The sequence below is a fragment of the Tamandua tetradactyla genome, chromosome 9 (assembly GCF_023851605.1).
Source record: "Tamandua tetradactyla isolate mTamTet1 chromosome 9, mTamTet1.pri, whole genome shotgun sequence".
Taxonomy (NCBI): domain Eukaryota; kingdom Metazoa; phylum Chordata; class Mammalia; order Pilosa; family Myrmecophagidae; genus Tamandua; species Tamandua tetradactyla.
The window spans coordinates 55779986-55797594 of NC_135335.1; the positions used below are offsets into that span (position 1 = coordinate 55779986).

General features: G+C 41.5%; 1 protein-coding gene across 4 annotated transcripts in view; it reads left to right on the forward strand.

Moving 5' to 3' along the window:
* The window catches only part of ADCY2 (adenylate cyclase 2), a 430316-nt gene that overhangs the window by 217267 nt on the left and 195440 nt on the right, over nt 1-17609 (forward strand). Inside the window, exon 1 of one of the 4 annotated variants that reach the window (XM_077116827.1) lies at nt 13217-13537. The exons of the other annotated variants lie outside the window; for them this stretch is intronic. Coding sequence (XP_076972942.1) covers nt 13460-13537 — 78 coding nt within the window. The 5' untranslated portion in view covers nt 13217-13459. Of the gene's footprint in view, nt 1-13216; nt 13538-17609 lie in introns of those variants that run through there. 4 annotated transcript variants of the gene reach the window in all.

Sequence of the window (17609 nt, forward strand, 5' to 3'; positions counted from 1 at the left end):
GATTTGAGTAGGGTCAGGCTAGAGGTAGGAGGACCAGTTAGAGTGCATTGCTAGAATCCAAAGTTAATTGAGAAATAGAGCAGAGAAAGTGGGAGCCAGAACGAGAGGGCACAGACTCGAGAGATGTTCATTCAGCAAATAAAGCTGTCAGAGTTTGGTGATTGTAGATGAGTGACTGGGGAATGGTCTCCTGTTTCTAGTTTGGGTGGTGGGATAGAGGGAGTTGACACCAAGTGTAGAGAGAAGAATGGGGGAAGGATACTTTTAAGGAATTCCTTTTGGTGATATTCTAGGCTGTGAAGATGCCTGCCAGGCAACAAGCTTGGATTGTGTGAAGTCCAGAAGGGTGGTTCACTTTGGAGACATAGATTTGGTGGATGCTGTACTTGTAGGGGATCATGTCAACCATGGGAACCATTTTGGCCATTGAGCCAACATGGGCATGTGGACTGAGTCACATAAGCATAATTATGAGACTCAAGGGAGCACCAAGATTTAGTAAAAGGCTAGGGGGCAGAAGAGGTATGAGATGCTTAAGGAATTAAGAGGATAATCAAGAAAGTACTGTCTGGAGAGACTGATTCAAATAGGAGGGAGAAATTAGAAGTGTTAACAACCTCAAAAAAGTCAAAAGAGCTCCTGGAATTTGGCAATTAGATGGTCATCAGTGACCTCATTGTGTGTGATGCAACCTTGGTTTACAGTGAATTAAAGGTGTGTAGAGGTAAATAAGTGAAAACCATATGGCTGAATGCCATCCTATAGATCAGCGGCAGCAGGTAATATCAAAAGCTCCTGGATGGCTGGTTAAAAGTCAAATTCTTGTGCCCTACTCCTGAAGATTCTGATTCACTGGGTTCTGTGTGGAATGGATTCAAGGGATCTGCAAAAACTTCACAAAGCTTTGATGCACACTCCAATTTGGGATCCCTTCTCTTCCATAGCAGGAGAGGGGAGAAATGGGATAGAAATTAGAGGACTGCAAGCCTCCTCTTTAATGAGGGAATCAATGGGCAAATAATGACAGATAAGAGAGGTAGAGGGGTGATGCCTGCAATAAAGTCCAGAGGAGGCCTTAGAAGAGGGTTTTGGGTCAGGATGGAAAATTTGTCATTGAACTGAAGGGACACCTTGGATTGGAGAAACCCATTTAGAGATGAGTGTGGTTGTAATTTGGAGGTGTAGGGTAATGTGTTTGGATAGTATGGATGACCTTGAATTTCTTCTTGAAGATAGCAGAACTTTTTTTGGAGAGCAAAACGGCAAAGGCTGCATAGGAAGAAGACTTGAGGAGAGGGGCATAGGTCTGAAATAGTCTTTGAGGGAGATGGAGGATTTTTGCTAAGTCAGTGGAGCTGAAGGTCTGCCAAGATTGGAGGCCTTATAGACCTAGTGGCTCAATCTCTCATCAAAGGGGAATCCTCTTGAATTGTGTTCCAGGGTGAATGGCCAAACAAGCAGACAGTATCAATCGGTGGATCGTGTCTGGCTGCATGCAGTGATGTGGTTACAAGGAGATTGGTAGAGGAGATGTTTGGATGGGCTGTAGGATGTTCCAGACTATCTAGAGAAAAACATGATGCCAACAAGTAGGCTTGTAGGTGATCAGAAGATGCCAGGGACAGAACCTACTGCAAGGTCTCAGGGTGAAGCTGTAGGAAACCACATGGAAAGTAGGAATAAAGTACATGGGTCCACATGATCAGATAATTCAGGATTTGGACTGAATTAATGTTGAGTTGCAGGCCGCACATATTACAAATGTCTGGAAATTGCAAGATGGGTGGTTGGATGGGTCATGACCTTGGAATCTCTTATAATCACAAGTGAAGTTTGGCGGCTTAGAAGACTCTGAGCCTGCTTCCAGAGCCTGTCTGAATAATGGGGGATTTGGAATTTTGGGTGGCCAGCCCAGTCCCACATTGCCCAAGATGAAGGAGGGAGCCAAATGGCCAAAGCCTTTGCACAGAACACAGTTCCTAAAGTTCCCTTACTGACCTCTCAACTCTTGATCCATTTTATTTTTCTTTTCCCAGTGAACTTTGAAGCCAGTTTAATATTAAGTTATTAATAGTTCTATTATAAAGTAATACCATGATGAATCTAAGAATGGGAAAAAGAACCATGGAGGAAATTCAAACAAGGTAGACTCCATTAGACTTAAGTCATAACTTAGGTCTTCTATGCTGAGCAAAACTCCGTTAAAAGGGTTATCTAAATGTCTAAGCTCTAAGCTTAGGAGGAAGGTAACTTCTGCACAAACTCTAGAAGTACACTTTGTCACAAACTCTTACCTGCAGTCACTCCTTATTTAAACCATAGAAGACAAAAACCCATAAGACAAGCTCAGCTTTGAGCTTAAGAATAATGCCCTGCTTAAACCACATGGCCTTGTGTCAATGGAAAGGGTTCATTTAATGAGCAAGTCAACACTGTTACCCTATAGAGAAGCTGTATACCAGTCACCATCTTTACTTCCAGGCCATTTGTCTTAGTATGCCAGACCTGCTATAACAAATATTGCACAATGGGTTGGTTTAAACAACAGATGTTTATTGTTTCATGGTTTTAGAGGCCAGAAGTCCAAAATTTAGTTGTCAAGGAAGCCATTCTTTCTCCCGGGGCCAGCAGCATTCTTGTGGTGGTCCCCATCTCAGCATGATCTCTCTGTACTCTCTAGCTTCTTCTGAATTCCAGTGTCTGCTTTCTCCTGTCTCCTGGTTTCTTCTGCTTGACGGTGTCCAAATTCCCTGTCTTTATAAGGCCTCTGTCTTCTTTCTCTAGTGATTTTTCTTCATCCCTCCAGTTGGTATGCTCCAGGAACTCTTTCCATGTGAACCAGATGTGCCTCTTCTCGGTTTGCAGGCCTGGAGCATAGAGCACTCCTGGCTTTTACAGTTAGCTCCAGCCTGCTTTCAAAAATTATCTGGTTGGCTCTATACTCTATTCAATCCACCACTCCCATTCACATCAGTCTTGACATATTGTCTTCATAAAGTGGCTAATTTTTTTCAGGTCAGTTCGGATTCCTTCTGTTACTGGTTTGCAAGCCTATTTAAGGCACATTCCATCTGAAGCATTTATATGTGGCCCCAACTTATTCATTTGCTTTACACCAAACACATGCAGCAATCTGCACTAAACAGAATCTTATGCTACAGCAGAGGCCTGGCTGGGTATGCTGACTCAATCGGGCTATCCCAGACTTGTGAGTCAGTCTTACATTTGGCTGCAAAAAACAAAAACAGAAAACAGAAAACCAGACTATAGTGGCCTAATCAAATGGGAATTTATTTTCCTCAAACAAAAAAATCATCCGGAGGTAAGGATTGCTGGCCTCAGTCCAGCAGATTAATGAAACCAGCAAGGATATCACCAGGAGTCCATTGACTTTCACTTACATTCAAAACAGAAGGCGCATAAAAGTGGAAGTTTCCCACCAATTGCATCTGCTTCTTTTTGTCAGGGCAGTAAAAGCTGCCAAATAGGCCCTTCCTCCCCCTAAGCACACTTTACTTGCACCTGGTTTCATTGCTTCTCTCTGTGTGGCAACTCCTAACCTTTTGTGGGATGTGCCCAGGAAAAAAGGGATAAGAAAAGTCTCAACCTAAAACTGTCATCTCTTCTGATACCAAAACTGACAAGACCAACTATTTAATTTAGTAAGCAATAATTAACTGCAAAGACAGTACATTATCAGGCTTTTTTCTTCCATTTAAAACAATATGTGGTGAAGGCTATTTGGGATGTGCTGCTTTGGGCCACCTCTACTGACAAAGGAAATATTCACACTGATGATTTGAAACTATTATCAAACTTGAAGGACAGGGGAATGTGCCATGTTGATAAGCTTACCCACAGATGCTTTATTACAGGGTTAATAGAGTGTGTAGAAGAAGATGGCATAGTTAGGGTTAGGGAAGGTTCTCATAGGCTTCTGCTTTCATTGCAGGAGAGAGTTTGCCTCAGAACTTTCTCCTTGTGGGCTCCAGTGTGCTCTTTTGGTCCTGCATCCAAAGGTGATATGGGGTGGAAACTTCAGGAAAAACAGAAGAGCAAACAAAACAAAACAAAATGATGCAAACATTTTAAACTCTCTTATCTCAACCCCAGGAACAATAAAAATATTATGAAAGGGAAACCAAGTCCAGTGAGTGTATTTATATTTAAATCTACATTTGAACAAGCTTCATTTAAATGCAGCATTTATTATTGGTAGATGTTCCATCTGGCAGGGTTCACTCCTGTGCAGGGAAGGGTCTGCTGCCTCAACTCACAAGTTCTGAGAATGATCTGGCTAGTAAACCAAAAATGACCGGGCTTGGAAATCCAAGAAAATAATATATAAATTCAGGAAGTTAATATGTTAACTAGTTTCTGCTTAATTCTGTTTTGTTTATCTTAGGAACTACTGTACATTTGCAATTTGCTTTCCAAACAAAACGTTTATGTACTGTATAGGTATGAGGTCTATAATGCTAAAACAGTGTATTTAGAAGTTCCAGGAAACCCATCTTCTCTAGAATATTTCTTTGATGTCACACTAAATACACGTATTCTTTTCCTCCCCTTGAACTTAGTTTGACTATCATTGCTGGCCCTGCAAATTCCATTTGCCTTGTACAAAAGTGAGCATCTAAATTGTGCCTTGACTTGGCTCATTCACTTCAGTTCACTGCCTTCTTTCCATCCCACTCTAGCAGTGAACCTCAGCTTTATCTGAGTTTGTCATAGCTGTCTTAGCTTTAGTGTTCACCTCCCTACCCTAATCAGTTCAGGATCCATCTGAAATGAGTGGATGGATTTCTGCCCTTTGGTTTAAAAAAAGTCACACCATAACTCACATTCTTGAACTTGAATAGCAAAGCCCACTTCCCAGGGAGGAAGCTTCTCCTCATTGGCATTAGCCATTGTTTATTTAATCCTTTATTAAATTCTCAGCTCTTCTCTCCACCTTGACTGGAAGTATTCAAGTTTAGTCATCTGGTTTTCATCTGACATTCTTTTCCCATTGGTAACACACAACAGATTCACTCGGGGAGATTTGTATTTTAAAAAAAATCAAGGCAGGCCACGGTGGCTCAGCAGGCAGAGTTCTCACCTGCCATGCTGGAGACCTGGGTTCAATTCCCGGTGCCTGTCCATGCAAAAAAAAAACAAAAAACAAAAAACAAAAAAACACCCACTGAATCCCCAGGTCTGTGCATATCTTTTTGAAGAGCCAGGTGCTTCTGATACATGGTCCGTATTAGAACACGGTGCAGTGAGCTATTTTGAGAAGACCTTGACAAAGCTTAATTTGTCTTTCCAATTGCTAACAACAGTTCAGAAGATATATGTATATGGTGATTCCAGTTGACAGGACACTTTAAAATAGAAGTCCTCTTTGGTTTCCTAAACAGCACATACCTTGTCCATGGAATTTTCACTTGTATGATATATAGGGATATTTTCGTTGGATTCATCAGAGTTGGAAAAAATGGCCAACATCTTATGCACGATTGGATGTAATTTGTGGACATGATTAAACAGGAAGGATGCATGTGCTAAGAGTCTATGGAAATATATGACTGATGAGTCGTAAATGAATTGGTCTCAGTTTGAGCCTACTGAATCAGAAGACTGGGAAATGAAGCCTGTACCCACCATGCAGGGGACCTCTAGCCACATGGGAGCATTCACATCTGTTCAGGAAGTGGCTGTCACCCTGGAAGGCTCTGAACATGACCCCTTAGGAGTCCAGAAGTTACAGGACTTGGGAGGCTGATGTGCCCTAGCAGAGGCACAAAGGGGTGAAATATCAACCCAGAGTGCTGGCTTGTGATTTGTCATGAGAAATGTGACTGTGGGATGGACCTGACACTTGTGGGAAATCACGTCTCATAGTCTATCTCTGTGGCAAGCAGCTGCCTTATCAGAAGGTCTCATGAGAGCCTCGTGGAGAGCTCATTTGAATGCTGGAGAAGGTGTTTCCCAGCATTTTTCCATTATATCCCTACTAGGGAGCCTTTGTTGATATTGTCCTCCTAACTGACTCCCCATGAAATTTTAATTCCACAGGTATATTATTTGTTAATATGATGTATATTTATTTGCATCTTATGCATTAAAAGAGTAATTATTTTGCTCTCCCCAAAAACCAATGTTTGCCCCCTTGGGGGTGAGATCTTCCATACTGAGAACACCCAGTTTAGGGCATCAAGCCCTGAAAACTTAAGGTAGTCATCTCCACAGAAGGGCTACACCATTGGGCAGGTCAGTTTCTTGGGTCAGCTGATGAGATGCATTCTCCTTTGCACAGTGTTAATTTCCTCTGAGACTATCCTTTTTCCATACTTCTATCATTAAAAATCCCTACCACCCAGTCCCTTCTTTTTCACGTCTCATTTCTTCAGATATTTTCATTTACCCAACAGACCATTGTCAAATCTAGCCAGCTTAGAAGGGTTTCATTCTCTTTCAGGTGATGAAACTTTAACATCTGCATATTTTCCAGGTTAATTCAGATAGGAAAATTTCCATTCCAAATCCTTCTTGTCTCTTCCAGGTAGCATTTTCATGAATTTACTAAAGGAATTTACATAAATTCACATGAATTTATGTCAAGGTTTGGCCCTGATATTCAAGGATGCTATCTTATAAAGCAGCAATGAAGCTTTCTCACAAAACTTTAAAAGCAGATAAAGAGAGGGAATTGACCCAAAGCCAAAACCCACATTTAAATGTAAGCTCCCTGAGGGTAGGGCTTTGTGCCCAGTTTTGTTTATTTACTATTATAGTCCCTGCACCTATAACAAGTCCTGGCACATAGAAGGCTCCCAATAATATTTGTTGAAGAAAAGAATGTATTTTTATTTAGTAAATAAATTAGGGTAGCTACCAGTTCTGAAATGATGAATCACATGGATATGAAGGATTATCTTCATTGATTCAGTAAATATGTACTGAGTGCAGGCCCTGACAGACTTGTATGAGCTACTCAGCATATACACGAGGGAACAAAAGGGATGGGACCACTGCCTTCAAGGAGCTTAGAGCAGAACAGGAGACAGACAGTGAACACATGAACAAAGATGAGATTCTCGGTGTGGCAAGTGAAATGGGGGAGACAGTGGGCTTGGTGTAGGTGAATAGCATGGAGTTCTTAGATGGAGACTGGGTGCAGAGAGGGGTTCCTGGAGGCCAAGGTTAAGAAGGATTGGGCCATGAGAGGGTACCTCATCACTGGGGAACTCCAATATGTTAAAGCCTTGAGTCTGGAGAGAGGGCAGGTTGGAGGGCTCCAAAGACCTACATGCCTAGAGTGGAGGAGGAAAAGAGGGGCAAAGTATGAATGGAAGTTGAGAATTGAGGAATGGGTCTTTTAAAGAGTTCAGTGTAGGGTAATTCCATGAGACATCAAAGTGGATATGTCAATCCTTATGAATGTAAACTTCAGAAGAAAGGTCTGGGCCAGAGGTTTAGCTTAAGATATCAGTGCTATTGAGATGGAAATAAGAAGAATCTTGGAGTAAGGACGACACTGCTAGGGCAAGATTGGGGAATTTAATGAGAAGAAGATCTAGACAGATCCCTGGAGAGTGCCAGAGTCAGAGTAGGTGTGGACAGTAAGCTGGTCAGAGCACAATGGAGTGTGGTGCCAAGCAATCCAAGAGAGGTCAGGGTATTGGGTAAGAGAAAGTGCCCGCCTGCTGCTGAGGGTGCTGCTGAGAGGTCATTGGATGGGCAGGAAGGAGTCATTGGTGGCAAGCAGAGAGGTGATCAGTGACCTTGACGAAAGTAATTTCAGTGGCACCCTGGGGTCACCACAGAGAATGAGGTGGGATCCAACCAGCAATCAGAGATGCAGAAAGAGCTCAGGTAGACATATCCTCGACATCTGATTGTAAAGGAATAAGGAGAAGTGGGGTAGTAGATGGAAGTTGTGTGTGTCAAGGGATCGAATTCCTAGAGGAAGGGGAGGCTGGCTTACTGCTGGGAATGATTCGAAGAGGTAGGAATTGATGATTCAGAGGAGGTCTGGAATGCAGTAGACAAGTATGTGGGTCTGGTTGCGTGATTCAGTGATATTCAAAATGAAAACTGAGCTCTGTGTGGTGTTCTTATGCATCATAAGAGTGGAGTTAAAAAGTATTTTTCTTGCAAGTTGTGGAATTTGGCTGTCAAATTTAATCTAAATAAAGGAATTTCTAAGGGCGTATTTTAAAATCAAACTATTTTCTCCATTCCAAGTTTACTTCCATGTTCTGAAGTCACTCATGCTTCTTTCTCATCAGCGTCTTCCATCACTGAGACTTTTTACACAAATCATTGAGTTGTGGAAACTATTCCTTGTAGCAAGCACAGCGTTCCAGTTGCTCTGTTAGTAGGAAAGCAACCATCAGGGCCACCTGGCCATCGAAAGAAGCTCTTCATTGCCTGTCTCTTCTCCTTTGTAGTGTAAAGTTAATTTCATGTAATTCTCTCTCTCATAAACATCCAGTATTTAGTTTTGGTTGCCTCTATTTATTTTCCTATTCCAAATAACCTGTGATATCATTAAGGAGGGTATTATTGATATTTAAAGGCAGCAAAAAAAAACCCTGAGTTCTGACAATCTTGGTAAATCAGCTGAGAACACAGGTAATAATCTCATTTTCTCAAAACTTTGAAAAATAAATATTGCTGGATACTATAATATGTATATAAGAATAGAACATCAAAATGTTTCTCAACTGTTAAAATTAATTATGAGAAGGTGAATATTGCTCAGAGGGTCCCTCTGAACTACTCAGCTAATAATTATGCTCTATTTTTTGAATGGACATGTTTATTATGTAGTATATACAGTGGTGAACAGAAGTGGATTTTTTAAAATGCTTTAAGCTCATTCTTTAAACCTCTAGTACCTTTGGATGCATTTCCATTTCATTCCTGGCTTGCAACATTTTTTTGTGACATCAGGAAGCATTTTAATTCATCACAGAAATGCATTTAGACTTGGGAACACTAGAGGGTTTTAAAATATGAGCATGGCATTGGCTTCCATTTATGTAATCCCAAATGAGGATCTTTTAATGTAGAAGCTGAGTAACTATGTGAAGCCCACCATATGGGAAACATCATCATGTGTTCTGAAAGGAATTTGTCCAGTCAGCATATCATTAGTGCATAAAGTACAATGGCCTTATCAGCATGCAATCCAAAGCTTGTTTGAGTCCAACAATGAGAAGGTTTTAGAAATGGGCCCTAGACCCTAATTAATGTGGCCATGACTGACTCCTTCTTATATTCCTCAATATCTTATGACACTTCAGCAATTTTAGAGTAATAAAAGGGCCCTTATGACATCTTGTTCCAGAAAAATGAACCTAATTGAAATGAGCTGTTGGCAATACCAAAGAGCTTTTAATGGGAAATTTACTTCTTTCCAAAAGCAAAGGAAAGGAGGGACTTGGATCCTAGAAAAAGGAATTGTTTCCCTTTTAGAAGTCATCTAACTGGGTATTTAGAACATCCCACAATACGGAAAGAAATCCTCATATTTATTTCCCCCATGGGTTAAAATCTTCTATGTGTTATGAGAGATCCCAGATACTTCCTCCCTGGGCCACCTGCCTTCCTCTGAGGCAAGAAGGGGTAATCTAATACACCCCACAAGTACAGTTTTTGTAGACAAGACCATCACCAGAAAAAGAGTACATAAAAAAAGAGGTAAATTCTCATGAAGCCACAATTTACAAAGGTTCTGACAGGGATAGGAGACCAAGAAGAAATTCAGAATACTTAGGGCTAGCAACAAGGGGTATTGTTAGCACTCACAGGGGTGGAGTAGGGGAGGCAGAGGGTACTAGAACCTGAAGATAGATGGCACTGCAGACAGCTGCTTGACAGGGGTCATGGTGGGCAGTGGCACTGCCAGCCTGTGCCCTGACCTTGCTTTCCTCCTGTCTTGCAGCAGCTGCCCTTACCCAATCCAACCTAAAGCCAGGGAGTATGGGGAATATGGACAGACACGTGTGCTTGGATCAGGGTTGGCAAGCAGGGTATTTATTATTTTGTTTTCTTTCTCGCAAAAAGTCATACATCCAAGCAGTAATTTATTTACATTTTAAATCGCAGCCTTGATCTTATGGAACACCAGACTGCAAATGAAATTTCAATTCAATGTAGATTTAGTGATTCACAGCACTCATTGTTTTCTCTTCTGTTTAGAGCCTGACTTAGTTATAGCAGCGGAGCTGCTAGAACAAATACCATGGGCTGGTGGCCTTAGACAATAGGAATTAGTGCTCCCAGGTTTGGAGGCTGGGAGTCCAGAATCCAAGCACTGTCCTGCTGCTGGCTGGCTGGCTTCCCTATACCACACAGCCATCCATCTCCTTCTGTCACCTCCTCACTCCTACTACCATGACCAAATACCCTTTACGTAAAAGGACCTTAATCATACTGGATTAAGGCTTACCCTTACTCAATTTGGCCTCATCTTAATAGGATTTTTGAAAATCCCATTTACAAGTGCCCCCCCACACACACCCACACCCACACACAGGATTAGGGTTAGGACTTGAGCATGTCTGTTGTGGGGGACACAGTTCAATCCAGACAGAATCATCCGTGAATATTTTGCAATCTTTTATTATCCTTGTGCTTTTCTTTCTATGTCTTTGTGAAAATTGTCCTTCCATTGTCATGTTACGTTTGTACTGGCATTGAGGTCCATTTATCTGCATAAAGTGACCTCTTCTTCAGTCACAATCAGTGAGGTCCACTGTGCTTTGCTTTGTTTGATTCCAAATTTATCTGCCCTCATAGATAACAAAGCAACAGGGGTGGCATGTTTCCTTTTTCTTGTGTTGCTTGAAGGGAAGTATTTAAACATCATGTATGCCAGAAAACAGAGCATGATTTCCCCCTAAACTAAGCTGTGCAATGCTTCTGATAGCCTTGGTCATGCTTGTTCACTGATGTTGAATATCTTTTGCTATTCAAGCGAGTGGATATTGATGCAGTTGGTCACCTATAACATGGTGACAGATAAAAATCATCATTTTTTGGTGTTTGAAACCAAGCTGAATTTATTGACTTGGTTTAATTGGAGAGATTATCTGTCTAAATTAGTGAAATGTCTGGAATATTATTTGTTAAAATTTTATTTTACTTTGTATTTTACTTGTAAGTCCACTAAGATCACCAGAACTGGGACACTTTGTTCAGTTAGTGCAAAACCTGAAGAGAGCTGATTTGACTGGTAAAATTTGGATTGTAAATAGCATATGCAATCACATGTTTCTAAAAGGTTTTCAAAAGCACTGGGACTAGAACCTTAAAATGTGCCCGACTGTTGTGCATACATCATGACTGTAAGTAAAAAGTTTGGGAAGGCACAGAGGCCAGCACTGAAAAAGCCTCTTGGAAGACCCAGGTCAGTCTGGTGGTTTGGATTCTGATAAGCAAGATGGAACTTCTTTGGGATAATTAACTCCCATTCAAAAATATCAACTCACAGAGACCAAGGCATGACTTCTACTGGTTATTAGTAGAGAAGTTAAACTCAGTTAAGCATTTATTCGTTAGCCAACAAAACCTCAACTGAAACGATCTAACTGTCAGTATGTAGGCAGGTGGTGGGACAGCTGAAACCCACCTGTCAGGAGGTAGCATTTGGACTGGATGGAGGCTGAGGCTGATAAAAGAACTTTGTTATCACAGGTGGCTTGGGAATGGGACTCAGAGATGCATTGAAGTGGAAGGGAAATATCACGAAGCATTTCTTCACAGAAATGTCCTGACAAATTAGGTCAACAATAGAAAGAACTGACTACCCCCCGTTTTGGGACTAGACAATATGACTTATGGTGACAGTGGTTCCCTCATTTTAATTTCTCATAAAAATTGAAGAACTCTATTTACAATTGTAAAGTTTATATGGTTCTTTAAATATATTCCTTCCTAGAGCTGGTTATAATTTCCCTTTTCCATATTACTTTTTAATGTTTGCAACTTCCCCATATTGCCTATTTGTTTGAACCTCATTTCCCCATAGTGAAAGAAGCCAAGAAGGCTCAATGTGCCTAAAGCAGATGGCGGTATAAATGGGGTCGTGGTATCTGTCCTCCGATGCAGAGGGTAGAGTGAGCTGGGTAGAGAGAGAGCCCCAGGAAGCAAAGTGCAAGGGGACAGTTAAATAGGAAATTAAAAACAAAATGAAAGAGATGAAGGCTGAAGTCCTGAGGGCTGGGGAAGTGTGGAAGGAGGATTGTGAGATAACCATTTGGAATGTTGGGGAGATAACCAGCAGGACTGGTTCAGGGGCTTAACAAACCAGAGTTTCATTTCCCTTGAGGGGAAGAACTTCCCACTTCCTTCCTGTGCCATAAGGACTGGAGGGTGTCAAACCAAAGTCCCAAAAGTGCCTTGAGTGGACACATTACAGATTTTAAAGCTCACTCCTTTGTACACTATTGCTGACATCAACTCTAAGTTCAATCCATCTGTACTATTTTAAATGAAGAATTGAAATGTACAAAAATAATGAATTTTTACCATATTATATTTGCTTCTCTTGTTTTTTTGCCTCATAATTTGGAAATATAGTAAAAATAGAGAAGGGTTATTTGTAGTGTATTGTGCTTGAAGATGCATGGGGCACTTCACATACATTATTTCTTTCAGTTATTTCAACAGTTCCATATAGTATGCACTATTGTTCCAATCCCCAGACAAAGAATCCAAGGCTGCTAGTTACTAACAGTGGCCTTGAGTAACAAGGCCAACTTCATGCATGCTCTTGTCTGTCAGACCCCTAAACTTGCACTTACAATATGAATTTCAAACAGAATCCGCAGAGCTTAAGTCCCCCTGTCCCATTTCAGCCAGACCAATTATCCTATTACTTATTTTACACAATGGACATAGTAAAGATATTTCAAAACTTGAGAAATATGTATATGAAAGCTACTGCTTTATACCATGATACCTCTTATGGTGAGATATGTGTAGCAATTCCAGCATGGATATGTGAGCCTTGTGTTTTATGTTTTCATTTCATTCATATTCATTGGGTACTTTTATACATTGGGCCCTGGCAGTTCACTCTTCCGAGGGAGCTGTTAAGGAGAAGAGTCAAAGAGTGGGCTGTGATGAAATGAATGATGCAATGAAGAGGGAAGCCTGGGAGGGGCAGCTTCAGGTGGGCTGTTAGAGAAGGCCTTTGGGAGGGAGGTTCCACCAGAATGCCACCAGAAAGCCCGAAATGGAGTATCTGGGAGAAGCCTCTATGATTGTGAGATCACAAAACCCATGAGGGTCGTGTGGGGCAAGGCTCTGGTCCCCTTTCTTAGCAATGTCAGTTCCGAGGTTTTCCACCAAAGACCCAGCACACATGGTGATGGCCTCCACTTGTTCATTCATGCCCAGCTACTGACCTTGAGTGATCTGACAGGCAGCAGTGTAAACATTTAAATAATTAGCTCTGAGAATGATAGGAAAGTGTAACTTGTTCAAAGCAATTTCAACTTTGGGACAACCAAGTAGACTCTTGTTGGAGAAGTTGAGAGTAAGTTGCATACTGGGCCGAAAAACAAGCTGAGATTCCCAATTTCATGAACTTGGGCATGTTACTTAACTTCTCTGAGCTACAGCCTCTTTATCTTTAAAGTAAGAAGAATTTCTATGAATTGAGATTTATGGTTGATTTAAATAATACAGTATGTACAATACCTAATGCCACTCAGTAAATGGTAATCAGGTTATGTTACCATTGCTCATAATTCTTCTTGGGTCTAATAATAAGAAGAACAGTTTATTTTCTATGACATGTGTCTCTCCCCACTTCACTCCCATGCATATAGAAAAGCCGTAAATCTTGATGGAGTAAGGTTCATGCAGTTTTCTTCTATGCAGCTCTGAATAATGGAAGCTCTCTGTTCTTTCTCTTTTTTGCTATTTTGAACTATTTATTAGGCCACACTTGTTCCTGACAATTTTCAATTTTGCAGTCACTGAGCTGAAGAACACAGGTTTGGATCTCTTGTGGCTAATTCAGTTTTCCCTTCATCTAAGGGGAGTTGTGGTCCCGATGGCTTAATTTGCGGGAGAAACTTTCTATTAAGATCTTAAGGATCTTCTAGGCTCACCTCTCCCCACCAGGCGGCTCTTAATGAGCTACTGGAGCACTTCTGAGAAGACCAATGGGTCTCCAAACTTTCCATCCATTTTTATCCAGCTATTATACTTTGCCATGAGCCTTGTCTATGTATAAAGGTTGTTTAACCCTTCTGCCCCAAAATAGCTGGGAAATATCCTGATGTATGCTATTCAAAAAGATTTAATATTAACATGTATACTATAAGAGAGAATAATAAGCACACTAAAATAATCATGGGTAACAGTTTTAGCTACTTCTAGTGGCTGCTACCCTAGGAAACAAAACTGCATTTGAATCCCCCAGTTTTCAATCCCAGTCTTCTAACCTCAGATCCCTAGTAAGCCCACGGTTGAGGTCATTGGTCTTTTAATTTCTTTATGCCTTTCTTTCTGACTCTGCTCTCATTTGGGGAGATTCTGAATTCGACATATAATCTAAAGATCATTGGGTATCATTAGCCAAAGCTCAGCATTTCTGTGCTGCACTAAATAGATGCTAAAGAGTGGAAATCCTGAACTCAGGGTAGAGAATTCTTAGGTGGCTGCAAGAAGTGCTAAGAAGATGGGACCGGGATTCTCTGCAGCCACGTATGAAAGATCCGTGAAGGAAATTTCTACATAATTTTATCCCCATATGCTGGAACACTTGTTTTAATTTAGGTAAATTTGGTGCTCATGAGATGTCCTGAGCTTGCTGAATATTCATCCTCAGCTCTCTTCATCAAGTTCTTGCCTTCCCTTTCATTTTCTTTGACTCATAATTAGTATTTATGCATATTTCTGACTCACTTTGCTTAAACTGGTGGCCTGTTTCAAATGCTGTTAAACACTGTTCTATTTTGCTAGCTGCTGGAATGCAATATACCAGAAACAGAATGGCTTTTAATGGGAATTTAATGAGTTGCAGGTTTACAGTTCTAAGGCCGAGAAAATTAAAACAAGCCTATAGAAACGTCCAATTTAAGGCATCCAGGGAAAGATACCTTGGTTCAAGAAGGCTGATGAAGTTCAGGGTTGCCCTCTCAAGTGAGAAGGCACATGGCGAACACAGTCAGGGCTTCTCTCTCGACTGGAAGGGCACATGGCGAACATGGTGTCATCTGCTAGCTTTCTCTCCTGGCTTCCTGTTTCATGAAGTTCCCTGGGAGGCATTTTCCTTCTTCATCTCCAAAGGTTGCTGGCTGATGGACTCTGCTTCGTGGTGCTACAGCATTCTCTGCTGTCTCTGAATCTCCCATTCTCCAAAATGTTTCCTCTTTTATAGGACTCCAGAAACTTATCAAGACCCACCCAAATGGGTGGAGACATGTCATCATCTAATCCATCTTAATAACCACCCTTGATTAAATCATATCTTCAAGGAGATGATCTGATTACCGTTTCAAACATGCAGTATTGAATAGGGATTATTCTAGCTTTATGAAATGGGATTTTGATTAAAACATGGCTTTTCTAGGGAACATAGATCCTTTCAAACCAGCACAGATCTTTGTCCTCTGACACATGGAGCTGGTTCACAGATAAATAGCCTCATTAAGGGATGGTGTCTCACTTGTGACCACACAGTCCTCACCCTGCCGGGCACACATGCATGCCACCTGCTGCCATCTGTGGGCATTTTCATTTGCAGCCCCTAACATTAGATGAAGAACTGGAATATTGAACTTTTAAGATGTATAATATCTCAGAGTCACAACGGATCTGAGTGGTCACCTCATCCCTGGGAGGATGCCTCAAATACTTGAAGATGGTGAACATGCACCTTTGGATGTTCTCTTGCCCAGAGGAAATGGTGGGTATACACCCTTAAATGTCCCTTGGCCCAGGAGAAGTAGCCCTCAGACCTTACCCCCTTGGGCCACTAAGTACAGTTGAGATCAGCCTGACCCTCTTTTGCCTTCTCTGCACATGGGCAGACACACACACATCTCCGGTTCCATGTTCTTTGGCCATGGGATCCCCAAATCACAGCCATTTCAAATAGCTCTAAACGTTGGAGCATTGTACAGCATGAAGACACAAATGCTTTTGTAAAGCATACAAATGTTAGCTTCTTACAGAGTAATAAAAGTGCCTTTAGGAATCCCTCAGGAATGGCTTCCCCATACCCTAGGAGAGTTGCATTTGCCGAACACTCCTGACTTGGAAAGCCTGAACTGGGGCATGTGGGGTACTGCTGGGAGCAGTTGGGCCAGGCCCGGCCTTCAGCAGTCTTCACTATTTGGACATGGTTTAAAACAACCTGTGAGATCTCCTGGTTGCTTGGCCTTCTGGATGCAGAGACATAAAGTATATCTGAAAGAGTGACAGTGATTGGTTTGAAAGCAGCTAAGGCATAATTTGATGGCAGACACTGGTTGCGCTGGTTTGAAAATATTATGTATCCTAGAAAAGCCGTATTTTAATCCTGATTTAATCTTGTGGGGGCAGCTGGTTCTTTTAATCCTAATACAATATTGCAGGGCAGAAGCCTTTGATTGCATTATCTCCACAGAGATATAAGACACCCAGTTTTAGGTGTGACCTTTAATTAGCTAGAGATATGACTCCACTCAATTCAGGTAGGTCTTGACTAGTTCACTGGAATCCTTTAAAAGAGGAAACACTTTGGAGAGAGTCAGAAATGACAGAAGCATTGGAGCTGACAGAGAGAGAGCTGACCAGAACTTCAGAGCAGGGCTGACACAGATGCTGACACTTAGAGAACAGAGACTTGGATGTTTGGAGATACTTGGAGCACAGCAGATGTTGCCATGAGATGTTAGGCACGGCAGAACCTGGAGAGAGCCAAGGGAAGCCAAGAGATGAAGGCCAGCCCCATAGAAACAAAATGAGGGACCCTCATAGGAACAGAGGCTGAAAACAACAGAGCCCAGGAGCAAGGGACCAACTGATGCCAGCCACGTGCCTTTCCAGCTGACAAACGTGTTCCTGACCCATCATGAGGATGAATATTCAGCAAGATCACCCTTCCTTGAATTAAGGAATCTTTCTCTGGATGCCTTAGTTTGGACATTTTTATAAGCTTAGAACTATACTCTTGCTGCTTATTAAATCCCCTTTTTGAGAGCCATTCCTGTATTTAGTATACTGTAGTCTCACAGCTTATGAACTGAAACATTGGCCTTCCCACCAACACACAGAGCTTTATTGAACTGTGCCTCTCCCTGGCACCATGGGAAAGTGTTGAGATCACCCCACATCTCTCTTGGAGAAAGGGGGGGTGGGCACTAGGCTCTTGTGACAGCTTTGTGACACAGACAGATTTTTAAAGATTCCAGATCAGTTGCCACATTCAATTTCAAGACCAGATTTTAATCTTCAGGGTAACCACTGACCAGTCTGATTATGCTGAATAATTTGTTTTCATCCAAGACATCTCATGGGAGGCCAAACTTCCTCTCCTGTTTTCTGGCAGATATGAGAGAAATAATAAGATAAAAGAAGACATTTACTATGAAAAAATCCAAAATTGTGAAAAG